Below are 24,723 nucleotides of genomic sequence, written 5' to 3'. Positions count from 1 at the left end.
AATTGTGTGCATAAAGCAAAGTGATAAACATGTTATGTTCCTTTAGTTTTGCTGAAGTGAAATAAGACCAGGGAAACAGTTAAATTTGTTTGAAGGAGTGATGCCCTTTTACTTTAGTATATTTCTTGTTTAATTGTTGATACCTCACACATGTTTCGATAAACTCTGTAGTAATTTTTATTGTTATGAGAGTTCAGGTATCTGGCAGAAGTGAGGTTAATTTTGAATTCGGTGATTAGTTGTGTAATAACCAGGTACTCGGTATACATCATGACAACACACACACACAATATATATATATATATATATATATATATATATATATATATATATATATATATATATATATATATATATATATATATATATATATATATATGTGTGTGTGTGTGTGTGTGTGTGTTTGTTTGTGTGTTATATGTACACATACACACACATGAGGGACGTTCAATAAGTAATGCAACATAATTGTTGTCTCAGTTAATTTTCGTTAAAAAAACTGAAATATCGTGTGCGACATCCTTAATCATTCCCACGTTAAGTCATGTATTTTCATTAATTTCTGACAGACGGTTGCAATATATATGAACCAATCAGCCATGTAATAGTTTGCAGAGATTTGCATAGTCATATGCAAATACAATTTTAATGTACCTGTACTTGTTTACATCAGAGATTAACTGCTTGTATCAGGGTGCACAGATGATTGTTTAAAAAAAAATTGTAAAATGTAGGGCAGGGGTTTTCAGTTATCTGTCAATTCAGTATTTTTCAAATAGGCCATGCAGATTAATTAAAATGCCATATGATAAAAATGAAGTAAGTTGACACAATTAAGATGACCAAAGAGGTTACAGCTTCTTCAGAACAGCTCATTTTCTGGTTGTGAATTACTTTAAATTTATGATGATGGGAGAGTCGAAAATGAGGAAACTGCTCCTAAGTCTGTAGACTTTTATCAGAATATTCTCTAACCCCGAAAGCAGAAAAATCACGTAGCATGTTGACGGGCTATATGTGACTCAAGAAACACATTGTTGTGGAACTTTCTTTAAGGAGGATACAGGAGGGTACAAAAGGGCTTCAGTATATCAGCTTCTCCTCATGACTGACACCACTATATCTCAAGACTTTCCTTTAGTTTCTGTGGGTAGGAGCATGCCAGGCTTCCTCTGGAGTGCAGTTCGGTGGGAATCTGAGCATGCCAGGCTTCTTCTGGAGTGCAGTTCACTGGGATTTGATATATTGGCTGAAGGACTAAGGTGAGTCATCATCAGGAGTTGATGTAGACCTGCTGGACATTAGTGATGTCATCAATATATTTCACTGAGACACCTCTTTCACTCTGCACTAGCGAATTTTTTGGTGCGCAAATTAATTGTTTTTTATAGATTTAAAATCTACTTTTGCCTGATTGGGCAGGTGATCTAAAATCTACTTTTGAGGGTGGGTTATATGTCATAAAATTATGGCTGAGTCAATGTTTCAAGCTGCTTTTCTGATTGGTTGGAAGATATCCGTGTTTTTGCCATCTAGTACCTCCCTGGCTGATGCCATGGGTCAAGATTTTTCTGGTCTACCATATCTTTGGTAGCAACATCCTGCTGAAAGAGAAATCATTTGAAAGCTGAGGATATAACAATATATAAGAAGAATTCAAGAGAGAAAGTAGACTACTAGATCGTTTTGCAAATAATAAATGAATTATGAATAAAGAATCTGACTACTGAACTCTTAGGTGGATATTAAAATCACAGATTTTCAATTTGTACTTTGCTAAGGTATACAAACCACAGGTTTTTGTGTATGGGGTATCCTTCAGTGCATGCACTGTACTGGCTGTTAACTGACTAACACAAAGGATATCTTGGTGGAGACGGGGTTACCTGCATTCTCCTCACACGTCATCCATTATCCCTTTGGCACGAGAGGTGGAATGAGGTGACTGAGGTGGATGAAGTCTACAGTATATGAAAGGCTTTGACCCAGAAAAATTACAAATTATTGTAAAAATTTGTAATTTGTTCCAATGGGGATACAAACGTTATTCATTTAATGTATGGAGAATTACCCCATTAAGTGGGAGGCAATACCCCCAAAACAGAAAGAGCCAAGTCATCCTGTTGCTTGCAACTTCAGGATGAAGAACCAACATGAACTACCTACCCCATGATGAAAAAGTTTGTAGGTACAAATATTTGAGAACCAGCAATCTGGTAGTAAAGGAACAACACTACTACCTACCTCACAGAGGACATAGTTTGTAGGAACGAATATCTGAGAACCAGGGCCAATTCCAAAGAAAAAGTCCCATCAGTGTGCAGCTTTTCCTGGCTAATAATAACAATTGGTGGGTTCAGGAAGAACTCAGCCGTGCCCCCCCTTCCCCTTGTTATAAAAGGGGAACACAAAATATAACCTAGTAGAACAGGTCCTCATAAAGTACATACCTCAAACTTATTTGGGTCCAGAGTGTACTTTAGCTCGAATGCTGTAAGATAGGTAAAGGAAAGGAAAGGGGGGGGGGATAACCATTCATTCTTCATTGATTTGCAAAACAAACAGATGAATTATCAAGCCTGAGTACTCAATGAAATCTAGGGTGCTGGTCCAGACCCGGTAATCACACCGCTTTTTGAGCAACTACCACTAGTTCCAAGGAGAATGTATTGAGGAACTTGTAGGCAACATTCCTTTAACATTCCTTGGGTTGAATGAGGTAAAAGTGGTCTGGTTGTGCCTGAACCTGGCCTCTATTTGCCTGTTGAACCAAAAAGTTCTTCTGAAAGGCAAGAATACCTCTTACATTGTTAACTCTCACATTGGAGAGAGGGCTCAACTCCTCTTAGGAGGACCACATGAAGCCACAAGATTATATTCTGAGAAACTTTCTTGAGACAACTGATACTAACAAAACATTACCTGCACTCTGGCTTTAAGGAGTGTGTCCTTTTTGGGTAGCGCTTAAGGGCACATACCAGGGACATAGTAACATATCATCTGGGTCTCCACCAACAAAATCATTGAGAGAAGAAATCAAGAAACTCTCAGTTCTCTTGTCCAACACCTAGTGATTTTGAGTTTTGGCTACAAATTCCAGTACAAAGGAAAGTGAGCCCCACCCTTACAAGTGCTGAATGAGATACAACAAGCCATGCAATTCCCAACTCTCTTCATCGATGCCAGAGCCAGAAGGAAAACGTTTCATTTTCAATTCAATGTCTCTAATGGAAGATTGCAATAGCAAATGACATGTGGAGGCTGTCAGGCTCTGGAGAACCAAGGAAACATGTGGAGGCTGTCAGGCTCTGGAGAACCAAGGAAACATCTCATTTTGGGGGGTAAATTTCTTGGGAGGGCAGATTTCTAAAAATTCTTTTATGAGCATGGATAATTCTACCAAGGTAGAGAAATCCAAACCTCTTAGAAAACTTGAAGAGAGCTGCATGGTAACCTTTAACCACAGATGGAAAGGCCCTTGCCTTATTGAAGAAAGTCTGGAACTTGGGAACAGAAGACAGGGAGTCTTATATTTAGTCTTGTGGCAAACAGGTCAATCGTGGGAGAGCTCCAAAGTTTGAACAGCTTCTTTGCTACTTAGGAGTGTACCTGACCCTGACAAATTAACTTATTGTCCAGGACATTCCTCTGGCTGGGAATGTACCTGGCTAGCAATTTGATTGCCTCAAGAGTTGCCCACTCTTGCATTTGGTTGGCTAGTTGGCACAGTGAGGAAATGCCATCCCACCTTACTTTTTGATGTATGCTACTGTAGTGCTGTTGTCACCTCATGACAACCACAGAGTGCCCATCCAAGCTGGTTTGACATGCAGTATCAACTAAGATGTTTGCCTCTCCAGGATGTTGATGTGAAGACATTGAAGGTTCAGGGTCCACATTCCTGAAGTGAACTCTTCTCTCAGGTGTGTGCCTCAACCCTTCTTCAAGACATCCAAGAAAAGGAGCATCTCCCAAGGGGAAAAGCTCACTGGGACTCCCTTGGGCAGGTTTGTATTGTTGAACCACCAAGCTAGATCCTCCTGTACATTGCTATTCAGGGTAAGTAGGTTGTGAAGTGGGTTGTGGGAGGTGGATCGGTTTTGTTTCAATTGCCACTGCATGGATCAAAGGTTACTCCATCCATGAGGGACAAACTTTTCTAGGGACAAGAGGTGACCCAAAATCACTTGTCATTTGCTGAGTTGCTTGTTCTTCCTTCAACAGGAGGTGGGCTGCAACTTCCCTAAGGTTGTCCAGGCAGGAAGCAGCTGGGAAGGCCTTCACTGCAACAGTGTCTAGGAGCACTCCCAGATACCTACTTGATCTATTGCTTGGGGATTAGATCAGACTTCTGCCAGTTTATTATCACATCTAGATTGTGGCATAGAGATAGCTGGTATTTATATCAAAGAGTTGCTCCTTGGAGGGAGGAGAATCAGCCTATCCTCCTGGGATTGCAGGAGATAATGACCTTGGAGTGGGTGCAAGCAGAGACCTGGATGAAAACCTGGTTGAACACCTGACAGCCTGATTCTAGAGTGAGGTAAAGCACATGTTGAACACAATCTGGAGGCCCATCCTGGAGTCCTGATGGATGAGAATATGGAGTCAGTGCCAGTCTCCAACCTCCAGAGGCTTTCTTCACTGGGAAGAGATGGCTGTAGAACCCCAGATATCAGTAGGAACAATTTCAGATTGCCCTTCTGCAAAATAGTTTCAACCAATCACCGGCCATAGGGCTCAGAATTTCAGTGGGTTTGCATCTTATGTCAAAGAGGTATATGGGGTTCACTGGCAGGGGCCAGCATTCCTTTAACCGGAATTTCTACCTGTCCTGCAGGATGGAGACTGCCTATGTCTCTGCTCCATGTTGCTGCCACAATGGTTAACATTGCAACAGGCAACCCCCCACCTGTGTCAGTTGAGGGGGGATCAACACTCATAGCGACTCCTTTTCTTCTTTATTCCACCACCTCTTTTTGACTGCCCCTGAATGGGAGGGTGAAGGGGCAGGGAGGTGCCAAGAGTCCTTGCTAGAAGAGGGGGACCTGTCCTAGTTCAGAATATTGGGGCTGAAGCTCTGGGTACCTGTAGTTGATGGGTAAAGGTACCATATGGTCTTGCAGGCAAAGCCATGCCGCCTGGTGATGGCTAAAAGATGGCTGCATGGGAGATCAGGGAATCATGGGAATCTTTTCTCTCCATCTCTACAGCCATGTCAACTTGACACAAGCAAAAATAGAACTGCAACTGGGAGAAGATGCCATTACATAACAAGAGCCAATGCTTGTTGTTGAGAAACCAATGTGAGAACTGAGTCCTTCCAATGCAGGATCAAGTATGCTCACATGTTGGTGACCTGGTGGGTTAGAAAAGTGAATGCCATAACCAGAAACCACTAACCTCCTTGCTAAAGGCCAAGCTTCTACAGGAAACTCTATCATTATCAAGGTTGTCATAGCACAATGCCAAAAGTTCAGATAAGAGGTGACACGAACAGCTGCCATCATTACTAATACCAAGTTGTTGGCCTTGATGAAAGTGTAGGAGAGCCCCTACTCTCAAAGCCTTTCAAGAGGTAGCTTACCTCTCCAGAGACTGACAACAGGGGCTTTGTCCCTAGATGGCACTGAGGACACTCCTCTTAGACTAGATTTGTTGTTGTGCCATCTCTTGAAAGACTGACAACAGGGGTTCACCAACACGTTTACTGAAGCCAACAACTTGGTATCAGTAATGGTGACAGTTGCTCATGTCACCTGTTTGCTGAACTTTTGGCGATGTGCCATGAAACCTTGATGATGATAGAGTTCTCTGTAGAACCTTGGCCTTCAGCAAGGAGCTTAGTGGTTTCTGGTGACAAGGCACTCACTTTTGTAGCTCACCAGGTAGGTCACCATCAAGTGGACAAACTTAATCCTGCATGGGAAGGACTCTGTTTTATCTTGGTTTATGGGACCTTCTTCTGGTTGCAGTTCTATTTTAGTTGGGTAAAGTTGACGTGACTGTAGAGAAGAAGAGAGAAGACTCCCATCACAGGGAGGCAAGGCTTTGCCTGCAAAACCAATGAGTATCTTCAAACCATCAACTTGGAAGCACCCAGAGGGACCTTCAGCCCTAAAATTCTGAACAAGAACGCCTCCCCGCCCTTTCACCCTCCCATTTATGGCCAGTCAAAAAGAGGGCATAGAAGAAAGAAGAAAGGTAGGTGTCACTGAGAATGGTGGCTTTGCTTTTGACCCTACATCAGAGATGTGCTCAGTCCATAGCCCTACAGGCACTCGCCACCTCCCGGAAAGTACCTGGAGCAAGATTTAGAGTGAAAGCTAAACATCTCCTTACCTTCTTGGAGGTGCCTGACCCCCCGTGTTGTTGGTGAGCCTTTGGGTACTGAGGTTCTTCTCTCACAGAGACCTTATGGGCAGATCTGCAATAGTAGTTTCATGAGGTTATGCTCATTCATGAGCTAAATAATCTTCAGCTACAACTTTGCCGACAGTCTCATCCTTGGAGTGGGTGGCTGTTTCCACTCCGGAAGTGAGACTTGTGGTAAGGTTACTGTGGTTGGAGTTATCACATTGTGTTTTGGCTGAGGTTAACTCCTTGATCTCTAGGTGAGGGAGCTCCCTCACTTGGAGATTGAGGAGTTAACTTTGTCCAAAATGTGAGATGATAACTCCAAACCATGGCAACCTTTCTGAAGGTCTTACTTTTGGAGTAGAACCACCACCCAATCTGATGATGAGATTGCTGGTAAAGTTGATGCTTAAGTCACCTTTCTGAGATTATTTAGCTTATAAACGAGCATAATAACCTCATGAAACTGACGTTGCAGATCCGCTCATAGGGTCTCTGTAGGAGAGGGGCCCCAGCACTCAAAGGCTCACCAACAACACAAGGCCCAACTGCCTCCAAGGAGGTGGGAGAGGCATTTAACGTCCCCTCCCACTCTTGCTTCAGGTACTGTCCTTCAGGTGATGAGAGCCAGCAGGGCTATGGCTTTAGCATGCCTTTGAGTGAGGAGAGACATGCAAGTTATGTGCACCATGATCCATCTCCTCCCATAACCAAGATGCATACTTGCTGGGATGAGAGACCTCTCCCAGGAGTGAGAACAAGCCCACTTGACAGGGAAAGATTAGAGAGAGTGAGTGCGCCAAATGAGGTTAAGGTTAACAAGCTCTCTTATGTCAGTATGGACACCAAGAACAGTGGGGAGAGCAAGCAGGCTGTGTGTGCTGATTCCAGGAAGGCTCACGAAAGCTGCATGGAGGGCACCTATTCTGAGAGGAGACTCTGCACCTGGTTGGGGACCAGGAGTGGGAAGAGGGGATGCACAGCACCTTCCCAGCTTGAACCCAAGGGACCAAGGTGAAAAGATGAAGTAGCACAGCTCATATCTGAATCATGTGAGCCAAGAATGCCAGTCATTTGAAGCTGATCTAATGTATCCCCTTTCATCTCCAATGGAGGAAGCGATGGTGCAATGAATGTCAGGACCTCTCCCCACAGCCTTGGGTGTCTGGTGATGATAGTCCAGGGAAGGAAGAAGATCTACACATAGATGTATCCAGCAGGAAGGGGGTGGGGCCAACATCACCTCCACATGCTCAACAGTAGGTTGGGCATCAGTTAGATTGTTACTGTAGGAGGGTCAGTACTCCATAGCAATTGCAAGCAAGATTTTTTGGTCTAATTTTTTTTACCATAGAGCCAAGAAAGGCCAAGAGATATGAACATAGGCAATATTCAAAGAAGGCTAAACCTTTTGCATATACATGAAGACATATCCTTAGCTTCCTTATTGTCGGAAAAAGGAAGAATAGGTTTGTAAGCTGGTGAGTTCTCTCCCAGGAATGGAAGCTTTAGGGATGTTGGAAAAGAGACAGTAACTGGGGGTGAGAAAGATTTTGAAAGAAAAGAGACAGTGACTGGGGGTGAGAAAGATTTTGAAGGACTAGATGTCACTTCCAACCTGCATACATGCTCTATGGATGTTGAGGAGCCTTTCCTTGTATTTTTTCTCCTACCGTATTGCTCTCACATTCATCACAGGTAAGTTCACATATGCAATCCCTACCTCTATATGATGTACATAGTGAATGCGGATTTACCACAACTGGAAACATGAACCAGTCACTTGGCCGTACACAACCCTTGCAGCAGCATTCATCCTGACTGTTCATGCTGAGAGAAAAACTGGGCCACACATAAACACAAAAATCACATTGCACAAGGGACACATACAGTATCTGCAACTCCAGGTTGTTGTGAAGACTTTGAAGGTCCAGGTCCATGTCTCTGAAACAAACTCTCCTCAAGGTGTCCTAGAAGAGGAGCATCTACCAGTTGAAGAGCTCAATGAAACTCTAGGAAGCAGATTGGAGTTGATGAACCACTAGGCTGTATCCTCTTGTACTTTCTTGATCAGGAAGCTTAGATGGTGAGGTGGGTTGTAGGAAGAGGGCCAGTTTTGTTCAACTAATACTACATGAATCAAAGGTACTCTGACCTTGAGGGACAAGGGGTGGGGGCAGTAGTCCTTGAACGGGAGTTTGTACCTGTCCTGTTGGATGGAGACTACCCATGGTTCTACTGTGTTGCTGCCACACTGTCCAATGACATGAAATGCAACCCTCACTGATTGCAGTGGAGGAAGGGGAGTGCTACTCTCTGTGACTCCGTCCTTTTTTCTTTCCTCTACCCCTGCTTTTTTATTGTCCCTTTAAGGAATTACTGAAAGAGCTGGGAGGTGTCTGAACCCCTGGTAGAAGAAGAGGGGCCCTGTTCTTGTTCAGATTCTTGAGGCAGAGGTTTCCTCTGGACACCCCTGAAGTCACTGGTGTGAAGGTACCCAATGGTCTTGAAGGCTGAGTCTTGCCTTCCTGTGATAGCTTAAAGGTGGCTACACTGGAAATCAGGGAAACTTGGTTGTCATTAATCTTCATCTTTATGATGTAATCACCTTTATCCAAGAAGGTGTTTTTATGTAATGAGAGTCAGGCCTCGTGCAATATTTTCCAAGAAACCCAGGTGAGAACTGAGTCCCTCCTATACAGGTCAAGTTTGCCTCTGACATAGGGTCCAGAGGAGTCAGAGGGAAAGGAAAGTCACATTCTCAGCAGTTCCATCCTTTCTTCTCTCCTCTGCCCACTCATTTTGACTGGCCTTGAATAGGAGGCTGTTAGGCTGGGAGGTGCCAAGAGTCCTAGCTAGAAGAAGAGGGGGCTTGTTCTTGTTCAGAATTTTGGGGCTGAAGGTTCTTCTGGGTACCAAAGTTGATGGTGTTAGGAGCTCTCTCATCATCAAGGTTGTCATGGCACATTGCCAAAGGTCCAGCCAAGTGGTGACATCATTAGCGATGCCAAGTTGATGGCTTTGGTGAAGGTGTTGGAGAGTCACTGCTGTCAGTCTTTCATTAGATAGCGTGTTCTTGAGATGGCACAATAATGGATCTAGTCTAAGAGGAGTGTCCCCAGCGACTTCTAGGGTGCAGTATTTCTCTTGTCAGGTAAGCACTTGGTGGGGAAGGAGTCTGCTCAATCTGCTTGTTGCAAAGGAACTTGTGACCGGTAAATAAAGGAGTTAATCTTGGCCAAAACACTACAAGATAACTACAACCAGGGTAACAATACCAAAAGTCTCACCTCCGAAGTGGAACAAACCACTCACTCCAAGGATGAAATTTTAGGCAAAGTTGATGCTGAGGTTGCCTTCTGAGAGAATTCAGCTCATGAATGAGCATCAAAACTGAAACTACTGTTCTAGATCTGCCGAAGGCCCTGCCTCCAAAGTGCTAAGGGAGACATTTGACTTTCACTCCCAGTCTCACTCTCTCACTCTAGTCTTACAGGTGGTGACAAGCAGTGAGTGTTAAGCATGCCTCTGATGTAGGGTCCAGACCAGAGCAGGATTGGAGCAGAAGCTGGGCAGGATGCTGGGAAAGGAGCACGTTATGTACATTGTGATCCTTCTCCTCCCATGGATGCGATGGAGTGTAGCCCAGAGCTTGAGGGATAGGAGACTCTCCCAGGAGCAAGAACAAACCTACTTGACAGGGAGAGGAGAGCACTAGTGTGCTGAACAAGGTGAAGAGGAAAAGGGTCTCCTACAGGCACCTGCAAGTAAGCAATAAGGAGAGCTCCATCAGCTGCCCTGCCATTGTTGGTACGGAGACCAAGGATGGTTGGGAGAGCTAGCAGGCCATGAGTGCTGATTGCAAGAAAGCTCTTAGAGCTACATGAAGAATGGCTATCCTGACAGAAGGCCCTGCCCTGAGCTGGGGACCAGGCATGGGGAAGAGGGAGATGAAGCGTGGCTCCTACCTGAATGAAGATATGGCGAGACACTGCCATACACCACGAATACTGGTAACTTGAGGGCGACCTAATATCTCACTATCTCTGATGGTGGGAGCAGGGTGTGAAGAATCTTCCTACAAGCCTTGGATCTCTTATTCTTCCAGTGGTAGTCAAAGGGGACGAGGAAGGCAACAATGAAGAGTAACAAAGCTACTTCTTCAATGCTGGTGACCTATCCACTTCTCTAGAGGGTCTGTACACTAGTGTATCCAGTGGGACAGGAGGGGGCCACATCATCACTTCCACATGCTCAGCAACAGGTGGGACCTTAGTCAGATGAAGGTGCTTATATGGAGGGGTCAGTACCTGTAGCAATCACGAGCATGATTTGTTGTCTTCATTCTTTCCTGCCCAAGATGGTGATCAGAAGTGGAAATGCTAGGGAAGGTGAACGGTGATAGTGATTTGGAAATGCAAGGCATCACGTCTGGTATGGGTCCACACTCTAGGGATGCTGAGGGGCTTTCCCTTGTCTTTCTTCTCCTCCTACCATAATGCTTCCAAGGGAGGAAGGGTGGGGAGGGGGATACCAAGCTACACATTCATCATAGGGCAGTGCATGTGTGCACTTCTTACCTCTGCATAATGTGCATACCGATTGTAAATACTGTAATGTGCATACTGACTGTGAATACTAAATGCAGGTTATCTGCAGTTTGGGACAAGAACTGGTTATTTGGCCAAGCACCACCCTCGCAACGGCATTGGTCCTGTTTCTTCTCCATGCTGAGAGAAAAAACTGGGCCAAACTCAAACAAAAATACACCACACAAGCACATGCAAAAAAAAAAGAGGAAAAGTTAAGGGTACCCATCCACACAGTCAACAAACAGCCAACGAGTAGAGAGTAGTGCGCTGCTTTAACACACACACAAGGTTGAGGGGACAGTGGATAGTATGTGTGAGGAGAGTATGGGTAAACCCCAACTCTCCTCTGTCTCCACCAGGATACCCATTTTTTCAGGAAGTTTACTGCCCGTCCAGTGCATGTGCTGAAACGTATTCTATAAATGAAGAGATTTTATCCCTGTAGTAACAAACTAGGAACTTGTTACTGTCCATAGTGCTGAATTCTGCTTTGAACTGCTTTACCATAAATTTAACAGAAACCACTGTTAGAATATGATTAGCAAAACAAAAATGAAATGCAAGATGAGAATATCTAAGTCAAGAAATAATATTTTACTGTCAATATTTAGCATACATTAAAGGATCATGTTGGAATTTTGAGAATTTGTGTGAAACTATAAAAGAAGAAGAATTATGCCTGGAAGTTATAAACAGATGTGGTTCCAGGGAAAAAGTTACACTGTAGTGTCTGCCACATAAATACTTTCAACTGTTGAATACACCAAAGGTTCATCAGTAGCATATTGAGACCCTTACAGGCTCACTGTGCCATTCACATCTATCTTGCAGACATTCTCTCAATTCCTGAATACCTAGGACTGTTCTCTCTGGTGACTCTCTCCTTTTCCCTCCTAACGGAGGCAGTCAATGTCCATAAAAGTTTTCAGACCTGTTGTAGAATTGAATATATATAGAATAAAATAACCTTGGGGTTCTGAATGTGCATACTGCCAGTACAAATGTGAAGAAACATATTATAGTAGATGTACTTTAAATGAGGGAAAAACCCTTCACCAAAATTAAAAGATTGATTGTTCCTGGTCTAGCTGAGACTTACTCATTAATTTACTCAATTTACTTATTAATTTACTGTCTATTGAAATAAACTTTTTTCACACCTCTCTATAGAATTTTGATGCAACAAAAGCTAACTTGACCTCTTGCTCTTCATCACACAGCCAGACCAGAAACAATTTTAATTTTGGTTTCAGGAAGGGTCGTAACGTCTGTTCCCCCCACCCCCCTCTTTAAAGTACATCTACTATAATCATTTTCTTCACATTTATACTGCCAGTGCGCACATACAGAACCCCAACGTTATTATTTTATTCTCTCTATAAACCATTTTTTTCTTAACGGTTTTTCTCTGATTAGGCTATTTCTGTCAAAGCTTTCCAATTGTATCCAATGAAGGGAACCATAAATTCTTACCTTTATCATTGCAGCTTGCTGATATTCCCCAACGCCGGGCCTGATATCAAATACCTGCTAGGATTCCTCAGGACTCAGTTCAGTACTTCAGTCACCATCTTGCTCATCTTTGGACCAAAGGTAAGGAGGATGGTAATGAGAGAAATGAGAAATAAAAAAAGTGATGAAATGGGACATAGAAACTTGATAATATATGTGGAAGGAATACATGATTGCTATATAAGATTTTTAACTGAAACTGAGATGGATTTGTATGGGTCATTTTTAAAAAGTATTGTATCAAGCATTTTCTCTCCAGGACATAAAATATACACTATGAAGAATCTACATATGGTTTATAATAACAGTGTACGGAAACTACTGTTATCCTTTTTTAAAAACATGTGAGCTTCGAAAAACAATACTAGTTGAAAACTTACCCCTGCCTTTTATCCCTCCTTCCAGTTTTATCGCATCATCAAAGGAACTGGTGATCAGTACGACAATCGGGCTCGCGCCAAAGGAGTCACTGCCAGTTTCTCTCTCAATGGCCTCGGTGTAATGAACGACGAGCCAGCAGATCTCTACCAGGAAAATGAAGAATTGAAGGTAAATTCACTCAGCGCACGCCTTATTCATAAATTAGACGGGTATAACTCTGATTAGGTTTCACTTGAAAGTGGTGTTTCCTCAGGATGCAGTTTCCGCGGGGGGTTGGAGGGGGGCAGGGTAAGCAAACCAGTTCTCCTATATAAGCAAGCAAAAAAAATAAGCAGTGACGGCTGAGTTGGGTAAAAAGAAGAGCTGGTATAAAACATAAGGAAGTTTTCATACCTGCCCCTATGTGTAGGATAGAATGTTTTATATATATATATATATATATATATATATATATATATATATATATATATATATATATATATATATATATATATATATATATATATAAGCAATCACATAACTGTCTATGTATACTTATATTCATTGGTATTACTGGAAGTCTTGTTCCAACCTTACCACGTGACCTCAGCATGACAATAATAATTTTTTCATGTGAAATTTCGGTCACTTCTCATAAGTCGATATACAGTACAGCTAATTATAAGTAAGAAATACATTTATACATTTTTATTGAAGCATTTTTTTAATTCTTTGATAATAAGTTAACTGATGTGATCAGAGTTATGAGTCTTTGGAATTCTTTAATAATAATAATAATAATAATAATAATAATAATAATAATAATAATAATAATGTATTTATGGCGATGTTAGGTTAAGACAGTTCATGAGAAAATTAACCATAATTACTGTTTAGGTCAAATGTCATTAAGTTTTTCTTGGATTTTAATGGATTCATGAACTTTTTCTATTAGAACCATCTTGAAGAACAAACCGAGACAAAAAATACTCGGAAGTCGAGTCATTCCTAATTAGTACTCTGGGGAAAATTCCAAAAAGCTTGTTAGAACGACCTGATCCTTTCAAATAACTGTCTATGATGAACCGTAGGAACGTTTATTCAAAATCATCATCATAAACGTTTTACGACTTTTGCCTTTATTGGGTTGGCATTGGGGCTTTTATGAAACGACTCTACGACTAAATAAAACTTTTATCATGTGCAAGTAGTCTGGAAAAGAAAAGTGAAAAATAAGTTCAAAACAGATTAAAGTCTTAACAGACAATGGGCAAGGATAATCTGCCCTCTTCAGGTGTAGAAATGAGTATATCAATTACTATGAGATTCAGAGCCTTTGTCCCGTTGTTTTTCCGGAATAACTTTTTTTCTGTGCATTTGACAAAAATATATTCATAAGAGTAAAATAAATCAGCCGAAGCCAGTGGCGGAGCACTCTAATGTATGGGCTCAAAGTTATACGGGACGTAAACATAGGATGACGTCCCGACTCTTCCCACAAGGTGATGACGACAAACAGCTGTCTCTGAAATTCTGAATGAATATTCGTACCTTGTCAAGGCTTCGACAATGGCGGCTATGATATGCCATTGTCCCCGTGGTTGCAGGACAGCTTTTGTGATTCGACTTGCGCAATTGTTTAGAAGTGAGGAGGCCCGTGGCAAACCCTACGTAAGCTTGAACAGGTAAATGAATAATGGGGCCCTTTTTTTGGGTAAGGAGTACGCCCGGACATCCAAGGCTACCAAGTTTTCGTCATTTGTTGACTTCCATAAGGTACAGAAAGATAATTATATAGGCTCTATAAAGCAATAGTTGTTGATTTCTTAGTAAAATATAACTTGCAGAACAACATTAAAACTTGCTTTGCAAAAAAAAAAAAAAAAAAAACTGTCATGGGTCATAATACGCCATAATGAACCCATTGATTATAATGTCAAGTTTCCTCCTATGTAATTATGTTAAATAAAGGATCCATGTAAGGGCATGTCATTTCATATGATCGCTCCTGTCCTGTTACTGACAGAGTACAGCAATGGCCGAATTGTAACATTATAATGAAAGTTGTTTTCAAATGCTACAGAATATTATCAGGATGACAGTTCAATTGTTGTAGGCTTTTAAATACCAAGAGTGCTTGCACGCTAAAAAGTATAAGTATACTCGGTCCTTCAATTTGCTCACTTGAATGATTCTTAACTGAAAGTGATGAATTGGCAGATCACCCAATTACGACCTACAATAAGCAACTGTTTGTCTCTAAGATTAGAGAAGTCATTCTGGACTCATAAAACCTGATAATAATAAGCGAATAAAAAAATTAACAGTAATTAGCTGCTCGTACATTATGCAGCAAAAGTCAAACGACCATTTATTTTTCCCCTTTTTCGGACACCAAGAGTACAATAAAGTGAATCCACCCAATTGCAAAGGTATAGTAACAAGCATTATCGCCTTTCAAACGAAAAATATCCAATAGAAGATGGGTTACTCGACCTCATGAGATAAATCCTCTATACTGCTACTACCACTACTACAAAATGTAAACAAGGAGTATTGGTTGTATTTCTTTGTTGACAGAGGTTGAGACTTTTTCACGAATAGCCAATTATCCATCGAGAAGGAGGCAAGTTAATGACGTCATAAGTTACGTCATTACATCTTCGAAAGACGTTCCTCTGAGTTTGCTGGCGATGTCTACAAGAAGTCGGTGTTACTCTTATAATTACCAGAATTATGCAACTTTCGTAATACAGAATACAGTAAAAAATTAGGTAGGGATGTAAGATACCCCGTGACAAAGTGTCATCTTTGTCAGGTACGTTGATAAAATTTTATTCCGGAAAAACACCGGGACACCGGCTGTGAATCTGACAGTAACCTTACACGCAATGTTTTCGAGGTTTTCTTGAGTCTTGAGGTCCTTATTAGGAAGCTATTAAATTCTGGTTGAATTGATGAGGCCATGAGAAAACGCTTGTGGTCTTGTAACATTTGCTATTTAGCAGATAAAATTCGTGTAGGCAAGACGATCCATAGTGAATCTTAATTTGCTGTATTTATTGAAGACTGTATTTGATTTGCCTCTCGTCTGAATTCTAGATGAACTTCGTACACTCTGAGAGTGTATGAAGTTGCAGTGTAACACCAGCAGAGGGTGTCTTTGTTTTATGACGTCACATTCAGACTTGAGACAATCAATTTTTAAGAAGAGCAAGTAGCATAATTAAAGGGAATTAAATTAACACAATTAAAAATGCAAAACGAATAAATGACTGAAAGACATGAAATGTGAATTTCTTGATTCCCACCAACCAAAATGTACAGTGACATTGCATGATGAAGCATGACATTCCACAGTAGTAAACAAAATAAATTAATGTACTGTAATAGAAAAATAATCAAGATAAATACAATAATTATTAAAGTCTGCATACCACTGTTTTGCAAGCATTGGCAGCAACTCTTAAGGGATGAGCCCTCATGTCACACTGTAGCTACCTGATCAGGTAATACAGAATTAGAACAGGCAGACTCATAATCTGAAGTTCTACTTTCTTAAACCTCATTTTCTGTGACATCATTAGATACATTGTTCATATCACCCTTTTCAACACCTCTCTAATTGGGAAAAAGAGAAAGCTCCATGGGATACAGATGATTGATAGAATGATTAACTATGACACCATTGCCTCTCTTGAGTTTTACACTTCTTACTTTTTCGTCATGCCCTAGGTGTAACACGACCCAATAACCAAAGAGGCCTTGTTGTGTTGAGTTTTTAGACTAACACAACATCACTGATTTTACTCTCTCCCAATTTATATGATGGAGATCTCAGTTTCTATCAGACTTAAGAGAATTTATTCTCATACCACAATTCTCTAGTGATGAAAAATCTCCTAGAGATGAGGTTGATATAAAAGGTTCTCTTGAGGGAAGTTGATTCAGCACGTGTCCTTCTTCTAGTTGCCTTAACAACAAATGGAAATTAGCATTGAATTTGAGGAAACAATGGGGAATTATTGTTTCTAAATTATTTTTGGATGAACGGCATCTTAAATGTCTATAGTTAATCACTGCTTGATCATCACCAATGAGTGTTAACAATTTAAAGAATGTAAGTTTAGATCAGCCAACTCTCTTGTAATGACAACTCTTGGCAGATCTGATTATTCTCGCCCAGGTTACACCTACCCAGGCAGAGAATAGCAGAATTTTGATGTATTGAATATTATAACTTTGGAAATGTTCCTCGAATAAATTACAAATCAAAGCTTACTCTAAGAACAGACAACCAGCTACATATGACTTAGCATTGTTGCTATGGACATGCTGGTACACCATAAACATTAAAACCTTAAAAAGGCTAACACAGAACTCTGTTCTGGCAATGCCCTAGGACTGGTTCCATGTGCATGACCATAACATTTATATGCATGTGACAATCAAAAGGTACACCTTCACATTTTCAACCTTCTCTCCTTTGACCCACCAATGACCTCTAAAATTTATTACAGTATGCTGAAAGTGTTTAATAAAACTGACAGAGTTTTGAGGCAAATTTGTCATTTTGGGATAGTGAAATGCTAACTTGTTCAATTTCCTGCATGTCATCCAAAGTTCTTTTAACTATTTTATGCATTCTAGGAACTCCAGACCCACTTGTTTCAACTGTATTTAAGTTGGTGTGAATACCAAGATGCTTGCACTTTCCATGATAAAACTCCACAGTCAGTTCAGTTTACCATTGATTTTTAGCAAGCATTACAGATTCAGAATATTTCTGAATGTCAACCAATGTTTCATTAAAGACGCAGAGACCTCTGCAGGTTAAATTTGCTGCCTACATGTAGCAAAGATATTACTTTCTGGTTATAAAATTTGATAAGTGGAAAACCCCTCTGGACCATTCAACCAGAAGGGAAGTTGTTAGGTTAATTCAGCATATGGAAGACCTCTTGTGATGAGGCCACGTGGATTATCAAGTGCAAATGACAGTCAACAAGTAGCCATTGTAACACAATCAGATAATCAATCTGACTGAAGCAAAAGGCAAGAACCACAGGTAAGCATTTTACTGCTAAATACACCCCAATAGTTCCAGCATAAGTAGCATTTTAGACTTGATGGGAGCAACTTGAGGTTTTGCAAACATTAATTAAGAAACTGACAATGCAGACATTATAAATGGCCAAGCCATAGCTTGATTTGGAATCGTCACAAAAGGAGCACATTGAGCAGCTTGAAACTTCATTGACACATGATTGAGGAAGTGTAAGGTGGAAAAACGCAAGAGGTCAGAACAGCGTTTATCCATTGTTTTTTCAACTTCCATACAATTTCATCCAAAGAGAGCTTTAAACCCCACAATTCTTTCAAGAGAGTAGTTTCTCCTATTTCCCCATAGGGTCAAAATTTTTGAGATCTGAGATATTTTGATCTCTTACTACGTGTCAGTGAGGGATCCAACACATTGTCAGATAACTGAATGGAATCACTTTCCATGAAATATTTGAGATCTAGGACTTTTTCATAAATATATTGGCATGAGTGGCAAGATTGCCGTCCTTTAACATGACAACTCATAGTTCTTCACTATTGGAGTTCCAGGAATGTAAACAAAGCCCACTTTGTTTCATTCTGTTAACAGATTCTGAATGTGCATTCATGAGAAATTCAGTAGAGTTACCAGTGACAATGAGGTTGTCCACATAAAAGTTTTGTTTGAGTATTCCTGAAAAATGATTATCATCACATATAAGTTTAAAATGCAAAAAAGGACATGCTTTTGTCTTCTTCTTTCGCTAACATTATTTGTAAGAATGCTCACATGATATAGCTTAGCATGACCATAGACAACTTTACAATGCCTCTCACTAAGTTAACTCCTCCATCAGCAGTTTCATGTAGAGAAGGGGCATTTGGTTTTCAGAGAACAGTTAATTACAGGACAAAGCTTAGTGATAACGTGAGCCCCGTCCTTTAGAACAGACCTATGTGGAATCCATAAAAACTAATCAGAATCCTTAGTTTAACATTTATTTTCTCATTAATTCCATCATATAGTTGTTTATGGAGGACTTCTTAATAAACAGTCAACAGTCCCATCTCATTCAAATTTTTGACCACTCATTTCAAAACAGAGCAAGCTACTTTGATTGGATGGAACCTTCTCTATTAGGTCATCTTTCCAAGGGAAATTGATAAAATACTTAGTCTTTGAAAATGATGCCTTTTTTTAATTCTTCAACTTTTGCAGTGTTGTACTAAGAGGATTGATTAGACTCCTCTTGACAGCCTCATACGGTTGTGAAGCATGCAACTGAATGTCAAAATTAAGGTCAGCTAGCACAACAATTGGTTGCTTCCAGTTCCCAAGAATATACACACACATCAGATGCCCCTAGTAAAGTAGTTGCATCATACGGTAGAAGGCAGGTTCATATGTTCTCTCTAAGTTCTTTAGCAACTGGCACAGACAGACAACTTCTGACTCCCTCCATCCAATAAGCATCTAACAGTGTAACAGTTATTTACACCATGAAATTTGATAGATAACACAGGGAGCAGAACAGGCTGATAACTGGTTTTCATGTGATAGTGTTAGGAAACATAACTGAACTATGAGCATTCTTCTTGCAGTGAGTACAAGAAAATCTAGGATTATTGCCATTACTAAGACATTTACTGGTACCACGTTTGCTTTTTTGGTACAATGCACATAAACCCAATGAAGAGCAACTCTTGGCAATTGCCATGTTTTAAAATTTGGTGCAATTGAGCATACTGTGACCAAATCCACTACAGTATTTGCAATATGCCAGATTTTAAAATTAATTTGTACTTTTCCTAGGTATACAAACCATAGCCTTTCATATTTGGAGTATCCTTCTGCACATTTGTTGAACTAGCCACATTTCTGACTAAACAAGGGTGTCACCCAGGTGGAGATTGGGGAGAAGCAGTGCCCATTCTCACTCAGCAGATGTTACCCATTGTCCTTTCAGCCTATATTCAGAATGAAAAACTGAAGGGGAAAAAATGAAGTGGGATGGATAAGGTGGGTTACCTCCAATATGAAAGTGTGTAATTTGTATACTTAGGAAAAATACAAATTACTTGGAAAATATGGTATTTATTCCTATAGGGATACAAATGGTATGCCTTTCACATATGGACACTAATTACTTAGAAGGGGAGCAGTACCTGCAGGTAGGGCTGAGCACCTTTGTAGGCAAAGCAAAGTATCATTGCAGAAAAAAGGCAGCAGTGTTGCCCTGCTGGCACTGCCCCAAAGGGTGGGGCAGTACTTCCCTCTATCCCTGCTCCGCACTTTATGGACCAGAATCATATCTGACTAATCATTCTCTTCGGAGGCAGCCTTTGTTATGGATTAAAGACTCTACCTTGACTTTTCCCCCTTGTTATAGAAGGTGAGACAAGGGCTTGCATTCTAGAGTAGTAGAACAGTAGCATTTAATGTCATTTAACTGTACTCATTTGTGTCCTGCTTGTACTTAAGCACAAATGTTCACAGGTATGGGTCATGGGAGATAGAACAGATCAGTCCACATACCACCTCTCCTCTCAGAAGCTGAACACTCTAGCCAAAGAATTCGAATGAGCCATGGGATACCTGAACTGCTTGTTGAGCCAGTGCCATAGACCCCAATGAAAAGGTGTCGAGGGACTTCTGTGCTACATCCCTCAAGTAAAATGATGTGAAGTTCTTTCAGAAGGAGAGGGAAGGCCCCACGCCCCCTATGTTGTGAGCTCATGGGCAGGTCAAAGAGTCTATCATGCTATCAGGAGACTCATAGGCGTTGGAGGTTGCCTCCCATTGCCAGAAGGAGATGGCATTTGGACACCTCCTTCTTGTGATGTCCCATACTCATGAAAAGGCATTTGCACTCTGGTCTGAAGTTCTTTGTCCTTCTCATGTAACATGTAGGCCATGAACTGGTCATGACAACATTTTGTCTGGCTCTCCATCAATGGATACTTAAAGGGAGGGAATCTAAACACACTCAAATCATGGATTTGGAACCAAGGAATTTGTGTCTTGGCCACAAATTCTGAGACAAAGGAGAATGAGACAAAGCCAAAAGAAAGGGTTCTTAGCCAACTCTTTCTAGCACTAACTGGTATTGATTTATGAAGAAAAGATTCCAAACCCTGGGAGTGGATAACTTCATATAGCACTGAAAGGTGCAGGCTACCACAGTAGTATCTCATCTGGCTCACTACCTTAGATTTGGAGGGAAGAATTGAGCGAACTCTTAAGCTTTTGTCAAAAGAGAAGAGACTTCAACTACCTTTCCCACTGAGGGACAATAGAATGGGGTGATTTCTGCCCTGTTAAAAGCCGAATGCAATTCTGCAAGCCAAAGAATTCCCCAGACATATGCAGAGGCCAGTAAAGAAGAGTCTAGGGTAAGGACTGTTTATCAGTGGAATAGCCATGAAAAATACCTCATGATGCTTAAAGCACTAATAACATGTCACCCAGGACTGAAGTTTCTGAGATATGGAGACTGTTCAACACTTCAAGTATACACAACTCCACTGCAGAGGAGAGGGCTAACCCAATCAGAGAAAGATTATATTACACGGCAAACCCTAACCTTTACATCACACACTTAAAGGGGCCTGATTCAGCTAAGGTAAAAGGGAAAGTCTGCAACCTGCTGGGTATAAGTTCTGAGCAGAGAGAGTCCCCTTTCTATACTAATCAGAGAAGACTTTCCTCCCTTGATATATGTTCACCAACAAACTATTAGGTACTCAAATAACTTTCCTGCTACCCTGTGAGAAAACTCAATCTCTCCGGAGCTGCTGGTGAATTGCAGTGTAAAGCTGCAGGGAGAGTACCACTCAATGGTAAAAGGCAAATGTGGGGCTGTCAGGGGAAGAGATTTGGGTCATTCCCATAACACTTTGACCAAGAAACAGCAGATCAGTGCACCCCTCCGCCAGAGGCCTATGAGGAACTGCCAGTGCCAAGCAAAGAAGCAACACAAAACACCTTGTTTATTACTTCTTGAAGATATTAAGGAAAGAGAGCAATGGACACAATCAGATGTTCTTACAAGTGATGGAACTCAACTCCATCACCACTCCAACGACTGAAAATGAAAAGAGAAAAGCAAAGTTCTCTGTGACTAGTCTCCATTCAAAATTAATAGAGTATGGAAACTCTGATACTTGAAACATCTTTGCTATTCAAGAGAACAGGGACCAAAATGCCCCAACACCTAGACACTTGACATTAACATTATGCTATGCGGAATGCATAATACAGCCAACCCCAAGGTAGCAAACTGTCCACAGTGGGCACCTGAACTGCTAAAGGAAGTAAAATATGAGACACTGCTTACCTTTACTTGAAAAAAGTCATAACAGTGGTGTACCGTTCATCCACCAAAAACTGCAATGTTAAACATCTTGCAAACCTAATGAGAACAGTGTAGTATAGACAAAGTGCACCTAAAAGACACACATCTGAGACAAAAATTCGTTCTAAGATCCCCCTTCAGACACTTAAAAAACTGAAGTCATACCAAACAAAGAGAGTAAGGAAACCCTTACAGATGTTTATGTTGCCAAGAAAAGTGAAAGTGTCCTTAACACTTGCCTTAAAAGGAGAAGTAGCAAGAAGTTTGAATGGACCGATCATATACAGGAAAAAACACAAAATGTTTGTGCAAGTGATATGAGACACCTTGTGGTGAATCTCCCTAAGCTCATTAACACAAGAGGCTACTGAAAGGCACTTTCCAGTGTCGAGTGTCAGTCAACTCAGGTACTTTACCTGTTGCTTGGGGACGAGTTTGGATTTCACTTAATTGATTACTAACCTCTGTCTGTGATGAAAATGTGAGAAGTCCAACAATATCTGCAGGTGCTATGACTTTATAACTTAAGGTTATCCCAATAAGTGAATACCCTTAAAAGAGCCCAACCTAAGCTAAAGGCAGAAAGTATGTAATATTCTTGGGAAAAGGTCATCACCAGCCCAAAACAGCATTGGGAACTAGTAGATGATTCTGCCTTAGGCAAAGTTGAGGTACTTTCCAGAGTTATAAAGAATGGGTGTTTGAGCCATACCCATCAGAAAGACTAGTAAAATTGGGTTTGAGACACAAACTCGATAGGGAAGGGGTCAAACATCGATCTGTAACTTCTTATCATGTTCCTTAACAGTGAACTCAACCATTTGATCAGGGAACAGGTGTTAATGGCGCTTTTCTTCAAGTCCAAGACGTACACAAAGCAGGAGAAAGAAAAAAAATTTTGTCTAGTGCATTAAGGAGGGGGGGTGGGAGACAAACTCGAGACAAAAGTCTCTACCTGTCCTGAAAAACTAAGAAAACGGTTCTGCTCCCTCCACCTGCTACTACAAGCAGGAGAGGTTACCCTCCATTGTGGCATTAGAGGAGGGGAATAGCCACTGTCAGCTTCCCCGCTATTCCAAACCTGGCACATCAGAGGAGGAAGGTAAACAGAGTGACTATTTTACTTGAGGGAGAAGGACGTACTTTGTTTCTGCTAAACAGTTCCAAAGCGAGAAGCACCTCACAGTCAAATCTTGTTTCAAGAGAGAAGAGAGAAAACAAACTATCACTCACTTGGAGAACCAAGTCTGTCCAGTGGAATGGCACTTAAAAATGCCAAGGAGGAAAATCCTACCCTTGACTCAAATCACCTCATAATTGTTGTCTAGTACTAGAAGAGATACCCAACTCCCCATAGACCTTGAGTGATAACCTTGGGTTAAACCACCAAACAGTGTAGAGGAAAGTCATAGAAATTCTCCAACAATGCAGATATTATTGAGTGAATGCAAAGAATTTTGACAGAAACCTAAGAAAAGGAGACTTACAAACTGCCCACAAACTGGTTCAAATATTGCCAAAGGAGTCACCTCTGCTGCCACTAGTGCAAACACCTCTGGGGTGAAAACAGTAGGGGAAAATTTTGCGTAATCTGACGGAGGCAAGGAGCTTTCTGATCTGCAGATTAGGGCATTTAACCCTCTCCAAGCACCACTCACTATGACTATGGCAACGAGCCCAACTAGTGCCTCTGGAGTATACACAATAGTCAACTTCATGTATGAGACCGAACACGTGAATGAGGGCTTAGTTGAAACCCCTTGGATATCTCTCTCATGAGGAGGAAAAGAAACTCAAAAGAATTGCTACCCCCATACAGTTTACAAGAAATTTGGAAAAACTGGATAGTCTGGTCCCATCCAATCCATGGAAGCCCATGCTGCTGCTCCTTCAACCAAAGGAGGAGATTCAACAGAACCCTGCTTCCTAGGACATTCCTAACTCCATAAAAAAAACCAGACAACTCTCTCATCAGAAAAGGTATGATCCATGGTGACGTCACTGCCAGAATTTCATTCCAGCTGAAACACAGCCACCCCCTTGCTTCGAGGTTTGGTAAAACTGTGAAAGAAGGAGAGGAACAAGTCCTTGCATTGCTCTTCCAGCAACCCTACCCACTGCACGGCTAGCCACGCCCACAAACGAGGTGGAAGAGTTCAAATAACTCCCTGGAAAAAGTAAATGACAAACTTACTACCTAATCTTGGTAAACCAGACTTGCAGAAATTTTTATAGTAACTAATCATTATGGTCACCTGAAAAGTTAATAGTATTTGTATATATAAGTCAGAGAATGACATGGCTGCTGATGTATCCTTCATTAGAAGCTACAATGTTCCTGCCAAAAACGATTACAAGGTACTTTGATCTAAAATGTGGTTGATCTTGTCTACTTTCCAACAAGACAAGAACCTACAAAAAGCACACAAGCACTCAAAAAACACACACAACACAAGCACTTCAGGTACTAAGAGGCGCTAGTAACATAAAGCACTTAGGGTTGA

General features: G+C 41.1%; 1 protein-coding gene across 7 annotated transcripts in view; it reads left to right on the top strand.

Moving 5' to 3' along the window:
- LOC136843752 (probable G-protein coupled receptor CG31760) overlaps nt 1–24,723 on the top strand; it is a 1,299,116-nt gene that overhangs the window by 1,265,367 nt on the left and 9,026 nt on the right. For all 7 annotated transcript variants that reach the window (XM_067112411.1, XM_067112413.1, XM_067112416.1 and 4 more), the window contains 2 exons: nt 12,437–12,542; nt 12,867–13,010. In XM_067112411.1, the coding sequence (XP_066968512.1) occupies nt 12,437–12,542; nt 12,867–13,010 (250 nt within the window). The remainder of the gene's footprint in view (nt 1–12,436; nt 12,543–12,866; nt 13,011–24,723) is intronic.

The sequence above is a fragment of the Macrobrachium rosenbergii genome, chromosome 12 (genome assembly GCF_040412425.1).
Source record: "Macrobrachium rosenbergii isolate ZJJX-2024 chromosome 12, ASM4041242v1, whole genome shotgun sequence".
Classification (NCBI taxonomy): domain Eukaryota; kingdom Metazoa; phylum Arthropoda; class Malacostraca; order Decapoda; family Palaemonidae; genus Macrobrachium; species Macrobrachium rosenbergii.
The sequence above is the reverse complement of the archived record's forward strand: the minus strand, read 5'-3'. Positions and strand labels throughout refer to the sequence as shown.